General features: G+C 34.7%; 1 protein-coding gene across 1 annotated transcript in view; it reads left to right on the plus strand.

Moving 5' to 3' along the window:
• Window positions 1–13,879, plus strand: part of LOC141562613 (vomeronasal type-2 receptor 26-like) — a 59,234-nt gene extending 45,355 nt beyond the window's left edge. The window contains exons 3-7 of the mRNA XM_074302617.1: window positions 2,617–2,905; window positions 3,442–4,245; window positions 6,511–6,738; window positions 10,587–10,698; window positions 12,975–13,879. Of these exons, the coding sequence (XP_074158718.1) occupies window positions 2,617–2,905; window positions 3,442–4,245; window positions 6,511–6,738; window positions 10,587–10,698; window positions 12,975–13,879 (2,338 nt within the window). The remainder of the gene's footprint in view (window positions 1–2,616; window positions 2,906–3,441; window positions 4,246–6,510; window positions 6,739–10,586; window positions 10,699–12,974) is intronic.
• The last annotated feature ends 1,531 nt before the right edge of the window (window positions 13,880–15,410 follow it).

Genomic DNA, 15,410 nt, shown 5'->3' on the forward strand with positions numbered 1-15,410 from the left:
TGACCTTGTCACCTCTCATATACTCTACTCTGATACACCTGACCAGAGTTGTCCAGGTTCCTACACAGGTTCTCACATAGAATGAAATTCCTCTGCCTCTGGAGAGGTCACTGGGGCTCCGATCCACTTGACACCAATTAGCAGAGAGGACGACAGAGGAGCTGGGAAGGAGGATTGAGAAAAACAAGTTTTTTACTCAGACAGGGACACAGGTGCAGAGCCCCAGGCAGCAAAGGTCCCAAGGGTCCCTGATGGACTAAACTCCCTCTTTCTGCTTGAGGGATGAAAACACAGAATCCTATCCACATAGACAAACCAGGGTGTTTCAATGATCTTTAAGCCAGGGCAAATCCTCATAAATACACTCTGGTCTAACTAGCAATGCCTCCATCTCTGTCATGTGCCAAAGTCATATTTCATTCTGTTTCCACAAGAGTGAGAAGCAGAATTAAGCTTGAGAAGCTGTTCAAGTGACATTCACCTGTAGGAGTGTTTTCCCATCCTGAGGCACCTGAAACTGCTACAGCTGTTGTTGCCCTGCTTCCTTCATAGTCCATCACAAACTTGGCTAGAAGACAGGTTGGCCTTGGCTGGGAGCTGAACAGCAGTCTCCTTGATGTTCTCCCTCCTATTCTTCCTGATCTCACAACTGCCATTCTCTTTGAGTAGGGAGAAAGGGACCCTCTGCTGTCTGGAAAGAACTTTTAGCCCCACATACTACCGAGATGGGGATCTTGTTATTGGAGGATTTTTTCCTTTAGTTCTCCATAAATTGAACAAACTTCCATATTGGAAAAGATTTTTCATTCATCCTCAACACAATGCTGAAGACTGTCAGTAAGTACTTATTCCATTATGCTTTTAATTAATATTTTCAATTATTAATGATTCATTTTTATATCATCTTACAAAAATGAAAAGAAAAATATGTAACAATTAAGCAGAATCAAGCAAGAAAATTGCATAAATAAATTGTAAATAATTGTATAAATTGGTATTTATGACAGCAAATTTATATATTTATTTAACAGTATATATGTGTGTGTGTGTAAATATAAAACAGTACATATATATAAATTTATATTCATTCTTCATACTATATTAGTTCCTACAAGTTTTCTGTTGATTTTATAAAGTCATACTGCTTAATTTTCAAGAGCATAATAGTATTCAATATATTCATATGTAATTATTCAGCCATTTCCTAATCAGTGGGCAACACTTTCATGTCCAGATTTTTGCCACAACAAAAAGAAATATTAAATATATTTCACTTCATATTTTTCTCTATTTTTAAACACTTTGAAAGATTGATCAAAAATACCTACAATTCAGTCAATTTTGAGCCATAGATACAAATTGCTTTCCAAAAAGTCTAAATGAATTAATAGTCCCATCAATAGTACATTAATGGGACTATTACACTATATTCTTATAACATTTCTCTATTTAACAGTAAATTTTGTAAATATGGTGAATGTGAGATCATGATTCAAAGTTGGTTTTATTGTTGTGACTATTATTAACCATTTGGAGCATCTTTTCATATGTCTAGAGATAGTCTGAATTTCTTACATTGATAACTATATTTAAATTCTTTAAAAATCTGTCAATTAGAAAATGGCATTGTTTTTTACAAATGTGAAACAATTCTTAATGTATCTTGGATATAAGAACATTTAAATTAGTATTGTAATTTTTTAAAAGACTGACTAAATTTACTTGCATCGGGTTTTTGTGGAGGGGAAAAAAAAGCTTTTTATAAAAAAAAATTATATGGGCCGCTAGGTGATGCAGTGGATAGAGAGCCAGCCCTGAAGTCAGGAAGACCTGAGTTAAAATCTGGATCAGATACTTAACACTTCCTAACTGTGTAATCCTAGGCAAGTCACAACCCCAATAGCTTCAGTAAATATATACATATGTATACATATATATGCGTATATATGTATATGTATAGATAGATAGCTATTGATATAGATATAGATATATGTAATCAAAATTTTCTGTTACATACTTTATAACTTTTTGATCATGAATCCTTCTCCAATCATAATCCTGAAAAATAATTTCTTCATTGTGCCTCCAATTTTTTAAATATTATTTGTTTTTATTTTTAAGTTAAGTAAGATTTGAAGATTATATTGAGATACGTATTCAGGTGGGAGATATCTTATCTACCAAATTAATGGCCATTTTCCCCACCAATTTTTACCTTATTTTTTATACTTGTCTTAATTTGCTCCACTTTTTAAAAAAATTTAAGAATTCATTTGGTAAAGAATTTGGTAAAGAAATTGGTTGTGATTTTTGGAGATGAATTGATAACTGATAGAGAGCTGCTCTGATGTTCTAAATATAACACTAAAATTGAATAGGGATAGTACAATCTGTGTTGCTATCAGGTCAGATAAGGGAAGAGGGTAAAAAACTCTTGTATCTGGGTTATTACTAGTAACAGAGTAAAGTATTCAGAATATAACAATGTCATTACAAAAGAGAATAAAATTATAATTTCATAGGATGAGTAAATTCTTCTAAATTTTTCAGTTCTAATTCAGAGGAAAGTAGATCCAGAAATATTCTTTTTCCCTGACAATCTCCCTCCCACTACAGGTGGCTGATCAAACACTATTACCAAGTCCTGGCATTAATGTTTGCTATAGAAGAAATCAACAAGGACCCCAATCTGTTACCCAACATTACTCTGGGATTCCACATCTACAATGCTTATCACAATGATGAGAGGACCTTGGAGAGTTCCCTCATGTGGCTTTCAGGCCAAGGACAGACCATTCCAAATTACAGCTGTGAGAAGGGGAAGTCTGTGGTGGTTATTGGAGGAGCCACTGCTGATTTAACTATCTCCATGGGAAGCCTACTGGAACTCTATAAGTCCCCACAGGTAAGAAATTATAAGTTCAATTTAGCCTATGCTGGTTGGAGGGCAGAGGCAAGTTTTTGAGGGTCTGCCACTTGATATTCAACTACTAAAGAGCTCTGAAGATTTCTAGTGTCTAATTTCACTTTCAAGTGATTATCAGAGAAATAAAAGAAATCACAGAGTTTGAGGAAATCAGGCTTGTTCCCTTTATCATGTCTTGTAGCAAGCAGCATATTTTGACCTACCAAGATTTTGAGATTATGCAATTGAAGGCTGCTAATATTGATTAAGTATCTACTATTTGCAAGTCCCTTATTCAATGCTAGGGAAACAAAGAAGTAAAAAGAGGAAAAACACATATCTGTTGCAGCTACAGCAGTTATTATGAAGGAGATGACCCCTCTGTGAAGGCCTAGATCACAAGAAGTACTGTATCAGAAATGAAGGAGAAGGGGATGAAGAGAGCAGTTTCAGATGTGGAATGGTGGAATGGGAGAATCTTTCATTTATCATTAATTCATTAAATTGAATAAGACTCATGTTTGATTCCTATTTAGATCACCTATGGTGTCTTTGATCCACTCCTAAGTGACCCACTTCAGTTTCCTTCTGTTTATCAGATGGCCCCCACGGACATCTATCTTATACGTGGTATGGTCCGATTAATGCTGCATTTCAAATGGAACTGGGTGGGTCTTGTTGCCTCAGATGATTCAAGAAGTGAAAAATTCCTGAGAGATCTTCAAGAAGAAATGACCAGAAATGATGTCTGTGTGGCCTTTACAGAAAAGATCATCACTGGTCAGTCACGGGATATTAACTTTTATGAAAAATTTATAATGCACATATTAAAGTCAACAGCCAAGGTGATTGTCATTTATGGAAATACAAATTCACTCTTGAGCTGGATGTTTACCAAGAATGCTTATGTCTTTTTAACAAGAATATGGATCACCAGCAGTCACTGGGATATTGCCAAAAGACCCAGTTACATCTATTTCAATAATTTCCATGGAGCTCTGATATTTTCAGACAAGACAAGTAAGATTCCTGGGTTCAAACATTTCCTGAAAACCATTCATCCAACCCAATACCCAGAGGATATCTTTCTTAAAAATTTCTGGGAAACAGCATTTGGGTGTACATATAAACATGGAGAGGAAAATGTAGAGGTCTGTTCACCAAATGCTTCTTTGGACACATTACGTTTGAGCTATTTAGACATCACTATGTCTGACCAGAGTTACACTGTCTACACTGCTGTGTATGCTGTGGCCTGGGCCCTTCATAAAATGTTCTTGGTGAAATCAGAAAAGGAATCCGATATAGATGGAGACAAGAGGGTTTTTCACCCCTGGAAGGTAAGGTCCCCTTTATAAGCACCAATACCTAAATCTCTGATTGTGAGAACTGCCATATCCAGAAGAGAGATAAGGGATTAGTAACTCAGCTTCCACTTTTTTCATTGAGTAACCCCTGCACAACAAACTTAGAATGTCAATTCTAGTCATTTCAGAAATAGGATCATTTCAGATCCTTGTAAAAGATGCAGAAGTGAGAATCCAGATCAAGTGGTTCCTGGGGGTCTTTGATGAGGAGGATATCAGGAAAGAGTAAGATCATCAACCCTAGAGGTTCCTTGGGTGAAATCAGGACCAAGCATTTCTTCTTACCCTGGATGTCTTAGCTGCTCCACTATACCATAGTACAATGGAGAGAGCTCTTGTGCTAAAGTCAAAAAAACCTGGATTCAAATCCTGGAAAATCAAATACTATGTTCTAGAGTCTGGATTCAAATCCTGGCTCTAGAACATAGTACTTGATTTTCCTAGGATTTATCTGTTAACAAATTAAGGTGAATTAAGTATCTAGTGAGGTTCCTTTTAACTTTAGATATAATTTCTTTTCTTTTTACAAGACAATGACAGTTAAGTGACTTACCTAGGATCTCACAGCTAGGAAGTGTCAAGTGTATGAAGCCAGATTTACATTCAGTTCCTCCAGACTCCAGGGCAGGGCTCCATCTATTTTGCTCTCTGACTAATCCTTTATCTTACACCTTAATATGGGGTGTTAAATCTCAATACAAAAATTTATACATCACTTTTCTAAACAATTAGCTTCTTTAAAATAGGGATTTCTCTTATCTTTGTCTTTAGTCTCCAGTACTAGCAAAATATCTATACTATTTAGGAGGCATTGATGGGTACTTGTTGAATGGAAAAGCATTTTAATTGGCCTATTCATTTCTTGTTTCTCCTTTCTGCAAATCATCCTTTACAGAACTGACAAGCAATCAAGAAATATGCATTCAGAATGGTTCTAAGTGAAAAATGAGATACAATAGGATATGAACACAGAATTTAAAAAACTTTCCTTTAAAGGCAACATAAACATATGTGTGTAAATACATCTATATTTATATATAGTTGTATAAAATTATTGTGTGTATTATGAATATGTAAATAATGAAGGTAATGTATAGAAAGATTACAGGTACACAGTAGTTATATAGGTATGTAAAATAAATTTAAATATATAATACAAAAATATAAATACATTACAAGACTTTGGAGAAAGGAAGACCAACAAAATAACATCCTAAAAATACATGATCATGTCTCTTGGCATAATATGATAACACACTCAAAAAACATAATTCCTCTCACTATCGCCTCTAATAGAAAATGAAAAAATGCTCAGTTTGGAATTAAAATCCTTTACTTCTCTGATTTCACTTTTCCAAGCTTATTTCACTCTTTGACTCTTAAATATATTATATGTTTCAGCAAAACTACCTCACTGGATGTACTATGAGTTAGAATTACATCAACGAACTACAAACTTTTGCACAGTCACTTAAGTCTGAGACATACTACTACCTCACTTCTGGCTCCTAGAATCTCTAACTTCCTTATAGGCTTAGATTTTTTTGCTATCACTTAAGAAATTTTGTTTGAATTCCCTCGTCAAATAAGATAATATTGGTTAAAAAAATATATTGCACATAGTAGGTGCTATATAAATATTTACCCTTTCAATTCTAATTTGGTAATATTTACTTTCTCCATAAAACATACAATATTTGTTCTTCTAGTTTGCTGATATATCATCCAAAAGAATGTAGACTCCTTGAAGGCACATAGTTGTGATTTTCATATTATACCTTAAAGCATCAAGTATAAGGACTTGAAAATAGTGGGTATTAATTAAAGTTTTAAATTCATCAAATGCTTGATGAATTACATTAGAAGCAGTCTGATTAACTGTAGCAGTGAGAACTGTAGCATCCCACGTACTCTAAATCTATATTGCAAGCACTCTTTTTCTATCTTCTTTCCAAAATTTCACTCTCATCAAAAACAGAAAAGACCTTCCTGGTCTTTTCCATGGGATTGACATTTTTTTTGCTTCAGTCTTGAGATTTGGCTCAATTTCTAGACAGATAAGAACATTTGGCATTCCGGTTCTCTTATCCAATTTATTAGCAGTCCATCCCAGTTCTGTGACACTTGAAAAATCTTAGGATTGTACTATCCTTGCTTATTAGAAGATACTGGGGACTCTATCAAATATTCCTGGGAGACTCGAGTAACGAACTTCCAATTAATTTTCTTCACTTTCAGCTCCATTCCTTTCTGAAGAACATCCACTTCAACAATAGTGCTGGAAAACAGGTGGTCTTGGATACAAAGAGGAAGTCTGTGGCAAACTATGATATTCTCAACTATGTGACCTTTAGGAATGATACCGAAGTCCTGGTCAAAGTGGGAGAGTTTATTCCTCAGGCTACAGATGGTGAAGAATTCACCATCCAAGAGAAGGCAGTAGTATGGGCCATAAGGCAGAAAAAGGTGAATAATAATTAAAATGCTGGCTTTTCAAAGATAGAAACATAAGAATATAGGCATTACACTAGTCACTTGCATTTTTAAATGAGGCAAATGCCACAAAAGCTATTTGGAGAAAACAACTTACAAATCAAATTTTATACACAATTCAGTCAAGAAAAGGCAAAGAAAAAAACATCAAAATATCTTTATGAGGCAGCTAGGTGGCGCAGTGGATAGAGCACCAGCCCTGAATTCAAGAGGACCTGAGTTCAAATGTGATCTCAGACACTTAAAACACTTCCTAGCTGTGTGACCCTGGGCAAGTCACTTAACCCCAGCCTGGGGCGGGGGGGGGGAGAAATCTTTAGATAAAGAGCCCAAGAAATCATGAGATTTTCCAACTGTATAGCTGAGGTGGTAGGAGAATCATCTAGTCCATGGAATCCAAAGGAGAAATGGGAAAAATTTTTTGACCATTTGCTGCTAAACCCAATAAAATTGCATGAAGCTTGCAGTGGCCTGATTGACATCTGGGCTCTAAATACACTGCAACTCTTGAATCAAATCCTAGATTTTCTCATGTCTAACTCAAGACCCCATTAATAATAACGTTTTTTCCCCCATTTTTGTCAATCATGTCACACATTTATAAATATACTAATTGCTCTGCTAAGGGGATCCCCTTCCTTATATGAGTAATGACAAAATTAAAAGACAAAATATAGACTCAATAAAGGGAATTTGAGAAATCTAAAAATTTAATATAATGAAATGAACCACAATACCTGATCAAGTCAGTACAAATTATGGGTATAAGGCTAAACTATTCAAGGAACCTAAATTCTGCAAAAATTGAATAGATCTTTCTTGTTATAAAACAATTCCTTTCTCTCTAATACATTTATTCTTATATACATTCAAGTATAATTTCAGGACTGGGTAAATGGGGAGATAAAAAGATAGAATCAATATCCTTCACATGTGGCTCCTTCTTGGCATTTGACTAAAAGTTATGTGTTCAGATACAATTGCTCTGAACTATAGGTAGGAAAATTACAAATTACAAATGCAATTATTCTCCCTGTCTAACGACTTTTGTTCATTGCTCTCTTTATAGTTGAGGCAAATTTTAGTTTCTTAGAATCATGTGGTAACCAAACACAATATGTATTTATACTGTTAATAGATGAGGTACAGGAAGGAAGTTGAAGAAATAACTGAATTTTTCTTACGATTTCCTTCAGTGTAGGGTTTCTTTTCTAAAAATTTTCTAAAATAGAGTTATTGGGGGCAGTTAGGTGATACAGTGGATAGAGTACCAGACCTGAAGTCAGGAGGACCTAAGTTCAAATCTGGTCTCAGACACTTAACACTTCCTAGCTGTGTAACCCTAGATGAGTCACTTAATCCCAATTGCCTCAGCAAAAATAAAAAAATTAAAAATAGAGTTATTGATCCTCCTGGCTTCTCCCTTCTCTGCAATAGTTTGTTTTTTTGTTTTTTGTTTTTTGTTTTTTGTTTTTGTTTGTTTGTTTGTTTTTTGTTTTTTTGTTTGTTTTGTTTTGTTTTGTTTTGTTTGCTCCTGAGAGAGTTATTGGAGAATTTAGCTTTACTTCAGAAAAAATTACTACTTTTTATATAAATTCATTTGGTTATTAGCAAGTCTCTCATATAATGGTTTTAAATAATTCTAGGAAATGGATAGGATAGAATCAAATGCATAATGCTCTTGCTTAATAAAAGTGATCACTATTAAGTGGGAGAAATAAGCAATGAAGCACTACCTTTACACTTCACACACACACACACACACACAAATGTTTATTGTACTGAGGAAATCCACTGAAAGGTATTCAGAAAAGTTTGTAGTCTCCAACTCCTGATACATTTTAAGTCACTTGGAAAGTGATTCCATTATCTTTTTAAAATACTTCTTCAATACATTGTACTAAATGGTCTTAGCAAAAATGTCTGTTGGTAACAAATTTGCTAATTAATGTTTCCTCCCCAGGAGATCTTAAAATTCTTATGTGGTGGAAAACCTACAATTCCATACTGATATTATTGGTGTTCATCCACTTATTTATATCCATGGGACACCATGGAATATTGCCACCATGCAGTTCTCTTCTCACCATCTGATGAAGTTAGTACAGTTGTTTAATTTCTGTGGTAATACCTATCCATCTCTTTCTCTGTAATTTTGTTTTCTTTTTGTCTTTAACTCTTTGCCACGTTGGTGTATTTTCCAGTTTCCAGTATGGGGCCAAATTATTTAGGCTATTGCTTCATTATTTGGTCTTCCAAATAATAGCCTGGAATCATTTTTTAAGTATTAATTGGTTTCATATTTGTGTTGTTTTATGGATTGTCAATAATTTCCAGCATCACAATTCAAAATTGTTGATTATGCTATGTTAACCTTTCCTCATAGTCTAAATCTCAAAATCATGCATTTCTACTTGAAAAACCATAATTTTTACCTGTACAGATTTTTGCCATTTTTAATATGATGTTTAGATTTATCTACTTCCATTTCTTCCCCCACTATTAACAAGGAAGTGATGGGACCAGTCAACAAGAGTAAAAATGTTGCTTTGTTCTTGTTTTTGTTGTAAATTTCTAGCTTCAATTGTAAACTTTTTTCACTCTCTCAAGAAGGTTTCTTGATTCTTCTTCCCTGCTTTGTCCTCAAAAAAAGAGTCTTAATATCTGAGATTGTTGGTATTTCTCCCAGAAAACTTAATTTCAGATAATATACAACCTAGACATACTTAATGTCCATTTCAAAACCACTAAATTTTTCCAGCTTTAATCCCATCCGTTATTTCTTGGCTTACATACAGATTCCTCCAGAGACAAATAAGATGATCTGTTATTCCAACCTCATTAAAGACTTGACATATTTGTTATGGGTCACACAATCAATGTGTAATCAATGAAGCAGATATAGAGGGTTTTTTTGTTATTTTTGGAACTACCTTCCTTTTTCCATAATCCAGTCAATATTGATAATTTCATCTCTAGTTCCTCTACCTATCTGAAAACCAGCCTCCTCTTCTTGATTCACTTATTATAGAATGCTAGCTTTAAAATCTTGAATATAACCTTGCAGATATATATAATGAGTGTGATTGCTCAGTAATTTGAATGTTCCTTGGTATTGTACTTATTTAGAATTCACACGTAAGGTGATTTCTAATCCAGTTATCAGTGTCAGGTTTCCCAAACTGGCTGCTATTTCAGTGCAGTATTTAAATGATTCTATTTTTCAGATTTTTTAATAGTTCAGCTGGAATTCCATTTTTTTTCCTACCAGCCTTCTCATTGGCAATGCTTCCTAAGGAACACTTGATTTCCTTCTCCAGGATATCTCCTTCTTGAGGCTATCCACACTGGTTATTGGTGATGTGAAGAACTTCCTTTGGATAATTATGCTTTGTATTCTTTTCAACTCTTCAGATTATGTTATGCTTTCAAGAAATCACTAACATTTTGTCTTTTATCATGTTTCTATTTGCATGACATTTTCTAATATCTCTAATTTTCTGGAAGACATCTCTTACCTTTTCCATTCTACTGTTTTATTTCTTTGTATTACTAACTTAAGAAAATTTCAGCTATTTGTTCTGATCCTAATATCATCCTGTTTTCTGCAAGTAGAAAGAAATACAATTTTTGGATGCTTAACATCTGGTCTCTTTTGAAAGGAAACTGATCCAATCTTTGGCAGCATAACTATTTTACTGATGGAAAATACCATTGATAGACTCTGCAATACAATTACAAACAAACTAAGCAAAAGTAATAAATTTTGGTAAGTTATGAACAATATTGTTTCAAAGGCCTTTGGATATTTATTTCCTCAGTCAAGGTGCAGTAGTTGTGGTCCTGGATTCCAGAAGAAATCCCAAGAGGGAAAGCCTGTCTGCTGTTTTGACTGTGTCCCCTGCACAGAGGGGCACATTTCCTCCAAGATAGGTAAGTCTGTGAAAACAGTTTTGTTTTCCTTCAGCAAACACAGGCAAAGGTGATCAAACAAAGCTGAATGAGTCTTCCAGGTGACAACAAGGCAATGGAAACTTGTTATCTATGGAATATAGTGTCGAGACCAAGAAAAGCCTAGAAGAAGTATCAGAAAGGTCAAAGAGACAGAAAACCCAAAATGATTAATATCATGAGTGCTTCTGGATTTCAAGTCCACCAAAGTAGAAATTTCTTGCCCAATATCTGAGTAATTCAATTGCTCAGAATTAGTTTGATAGAAATATTTATTTACTAAGTTGTCTCCCATTGATGTAGGGATTGAGAATTTCCAGCAAGTCTTTCTCATCAAGACATCAATTACAAAATGCAAATACTGCTGAAACAGTTTTAAAGAAAGATGAAGGGACTATTCATAGGAGTATAGCTAATTAAGAAAGAGAGGACACTAGCCAGGGTACTGAAATGCAATCTATTGCAATTTTAAATTCATTTCAACTGTCCTGATTTTTACCCATTTGATGCATAATGGGGGCTAAGAAGGCACAAATCTACATAACCCAAAACCAAATCAGAAAATTTCTTGGATCTCTCTTGACGATTATCTTTTTAAGCCCAATTTCCACTTACTCAATGCAAAACTATGATTCTGGTGAAGATCCAGATATATTTGAAAGATAGCTTCAGCTAAAAACTTTTTTCAAGTAGGCCAAAATATGACAAATTATTACCAATATGAAGAAAAGGAAAATAATTCATGATGTAGAAATAATTTAACCTAGAGCAATGTCTCCAGGAATAAGATCTCTGGGAAGGAAATTCATGCAACTATCATTGATCATTAAAGGAAAATGAAAGTACTAGCTTAGGAAGAGTTATTCAACTTGCCTGATAAAGAAGGAGTAGAACAGAGATATGCCTAAAACACAGCAGGAAGAAACTTTTCAGCATAAAACTAAGATATATCTCTACCTCTTCCATTGATCTTTTAGTAAAAAACATCTCATTAGAACATATCTTCTCTATGAAGGGAAGTACAGCTGCAAATTTATAAGTTCAAGGACTCATCAAATTTAAATTTCCTCTTCTCATTCCTAGTCTGCTTTAAGATTTGTAAGTAAAGTAAGTCAAGTTCCTCCTCCAGCTATAAGTGCTTTGAACAAATACATCCCACCAGCTATTATGTTCATTCAGAAGTGTCTCTTCTCCAGGCAAACCATACTCAATTCCTTCAATTCATATTCCTACAGCATTCAGAGTTGATGACCATCAAAATAACTTAAGGGTCATGTTGGTAAAGTCCAAAAGGAAATATGTCAATAAATAGCCATATAAAGACATGTCCTTGTATGTCCAAAATGTCAACAGGAAAGAGTAACACACCAAGATCTTGAAAAGCTGTAGTTATCTTCACACACATTTTAGAAAGAATCATATATTCAGAAGAATAGAGTAATTTTTCCTGTGAGAAGAAAATACAAAGAACAGAGACTTCTAAGCTAAGGAGATGAACCATTTAAAAGCTTATGGTACAAATCCAGGAAATGAATACAGCAATAATTTGATTTCTTCATTTAGTGACAAATAACTGCCACATTTATGGTTATTGTTGTTGTCATTACTAAGAATAATACCTCATATTTCACCAGTACTCTGAGAATATTATTCGTATAAGAGCTAGCAATTATGTGGCAGCTGTTTGGAAGATGGATCAGAAGGCCTATACAGGACCTGATGTCATCTTCCTGAGTTTAAATCTAGCCTCAGAAACATACTAGCCATATGGCTGTGAGAAATTCACTTAATCCTATTGACCTCAGCTTCCTCACCAGAAAAATGGACCTGAGAAAGAAATACCAAACAAAACCATATTCTTTGACAAGAAAACTCCAAATGGGGTTATGAAGAGTCATGCACAAAACAAAATTCATATAATTTATATATACTTTAAGATTTGCTCAACTCTTTCCATATGTAAAATCATGTAATCTTCATTATATTCTAGAAGATTGCATAATTATCCCCATTCTACAGATGGTGAAATTGAAGTAACGAGAAGGTAATTGACTAGGCCAGCATCACAAAGTCACAGAGCTATCTAAAGCAGAATTAAAACTTGAGTCTTCCAAGTCTTCTATTTTATCCACTACCATCAGATTCTGACGCCCATGCAAGTAAATTGAGCAATTTATATTATTTTTTTAACTATGACTATCCTCTGATAGAAAGTTTTTCTAAGGCTAAAATATTGACACTTCATTTATTCTTTTCAGATGCAGATCAATGTGTGAAATGCCCTGAAGATCAATATCCCAATAAGGAGAAGAATCAGTGCCTCCCCAAAATGGTGATCTTCCTGACCTATGAAGAACCCTTGGGGATGGCTTTGGCTTCTCTAGCTGCTTGCTTGTCTCTTCTCACAGCTCTGATTCTCTGGGTCTTTGTGAAGCACAAAAGCACCCCCATAGTCAGAGCCAATAATCGGGATCTCAGCTACATCCTCCTCATCTCCCTTATCTTCTGTTTCTTCTGCTCTCTGCTCTTCATTGGCTGCCCAACTGCAATAAATTGCCTCCTTCGACAAGCAACATTTGGAGTCATGTTCACAGTGGCCGTCTCCTCAGTTTTGGCCAAAACCATCATTGTGGTTCTGGCCTTCAGAGCCACCAGACCAGGCAGCAGGAGCAGGAAATGGATGGGATCCAGAGCACCCATTTTTGTTGTTATCTTTTGCACCTTGTTTCAGGTTCTCCTCTGTGTAATCTGGCTGCTGCTCTCTCCCCCATTCCCAGAAGCAGACATGCACTCTGACCGAGAGCACATCCTCCTGGGGTGCAATGAGGGCTCTCTCATTGCCTTCTATTTTGTCCTGGGCTACATGGGAGTCTTGGCCCTGGGGAGCTTCACTGTGGCTTTTCTAGCCAGAAATCTCCCCGACACTTTCAATGAAGCCAAGTTCATCACCTTCAGCATGCTGGTGTTCTGCAGCGTCTGGGTCTCCTTCCTCCCCACCTACCAGAGCACCAAAGGGAAGATGATGGTGGCCGTGGAGATCTTCTGCATCTTAAGCTCCAGTACTGGATTGCTAGGCTGCATCTTCATCCCCAAATGCTATGTGATCCTTCTACAGCCCCACAGGAACACCAAGAAATCTTTAAAAGATAATTCCAGTTCCTGAATCAAGAATGATCCTGAAATGTTCTCTATGTTTCACTAATAACATGAGATTGAAAATAATTAATACAAATTAATATTGCTACTAAACTCCCAATGAAATTCATATGACATTTGAAGTCTATATTCCTTAAACAAGACCTTCTTGCCTATTCCAAAACCAGGCAGCGCAACACTGTCATCCAATTTCATGGTCCCAATGCCAGCTTTCATACTAATCTTTCCTTTTTCCCATTTGAACTATCTTTGAGTTAAAAAAAAAAAATAAAACTTCTTCCATGACATCTGCAAGAATGCCAGCTTCTCTTCCATTTCATCATCCATAAAATGTGTAATCTTCTACACTTGGTTACTGAGAAACCCCACTTTTTGTTTTTACCTTTATTTTCCCCATAATCTTTAGCCTATGTGAAAGAAAGATTAAAGACTTCTTTTAAAATTCTTTGTATCACATAATTTATTTGTATTATATCATGATCGATGTATATTGCCTTTTTTGTATGTAGTAGTATCCAAGGATCAGAGAGATAGAGAGTCAGAACAGATACAAATGATAAATGTTTAAATACATATAGAGAGATAGATATAAATATTAATGTGACTGTACATGTAAGAGTTAATTATTCAAATGACTTACAAAGTCTAGGCATTTATTTATAGTCTCAAAATGGAAGGCAAGCCTAAGTAAATCATTAAGGGTGCCTAGCTAGCTGGTACATTGACTAGCAATAGAATACCAGGTCTGGAGTAAGGTGTGAATTCAAATCTGGTTTCCTACATTCACCATGACCCTTTGAATGTCACTTAACTCTGTTTGCCTCAGTTTCTCCACCTGTAAAATAAGCCAAAGAAAGAAATTACAAACCACTCCAATATCTTCATCAAGAAAACCCCAAAGGCATTTATAAGGAATCAGCCATGATTGGAATGATAGAAAAAGTGAAACTCTTGACAATTACTAGCGGCCTGACCTTGGGAAAAAAAAAGCTAAATCCTGATTGCCTCATAAAAAAAAAGAAAAAAAAAAAAGAATGGTTAATTAACATTCTCTTAATTTTATTTTATTATTATTTATTATAATTGTTTATTATGATTTATTTATTACAATTTATTTATTAGTATAATATTATTATATTATATATGATTATAATAATATCATGTTATAATTTATTTCCCCATTACGTTTTAATCTAATTTAATCTACAGTGGGGCTTGCTGTCAGCCATGCTTCTATTTGGCTATTTGGCACCTCTGTACAAGACAAACAACAAAATAAAGTTTTCATCAAAATCATTGTGAATATCAAATGAAATATGATAACTCCTTCCAAACATGAAAGCACAGTATTTATGCAGCAACAATTATTTTTACAATTTTCATTTTAATAAAGGGAGCATTCTGAGATTCTAGAATAGATCAGAAATTTCTAGCTCTCTAAGATTTCCTGCATAAACAGAAAGAAAATAGCCAAAATTGAACTTATTACAGCAAAAACTAAAGGGTTTTAACAATTGTCCTCATCAGACATTTTGAGA

The sequence above is a fragment of the Sminthopsis crassicaudata genome, chromosome 3, assembly GCF_048593235.1.
Source record: "Sminthopsis crassicaudata isolate SCR6 chromosome 3, ASM4859323v1, whole genome shotgun sequence".
Taxonomy (NCBI): domain Eukaryota; kingdom Metazoa; phylum Chordata; class Mammalia; order Dasyuromorphia; family Dasyuridae; genus Sminthopsis; species Sminthopsis crassicaudata.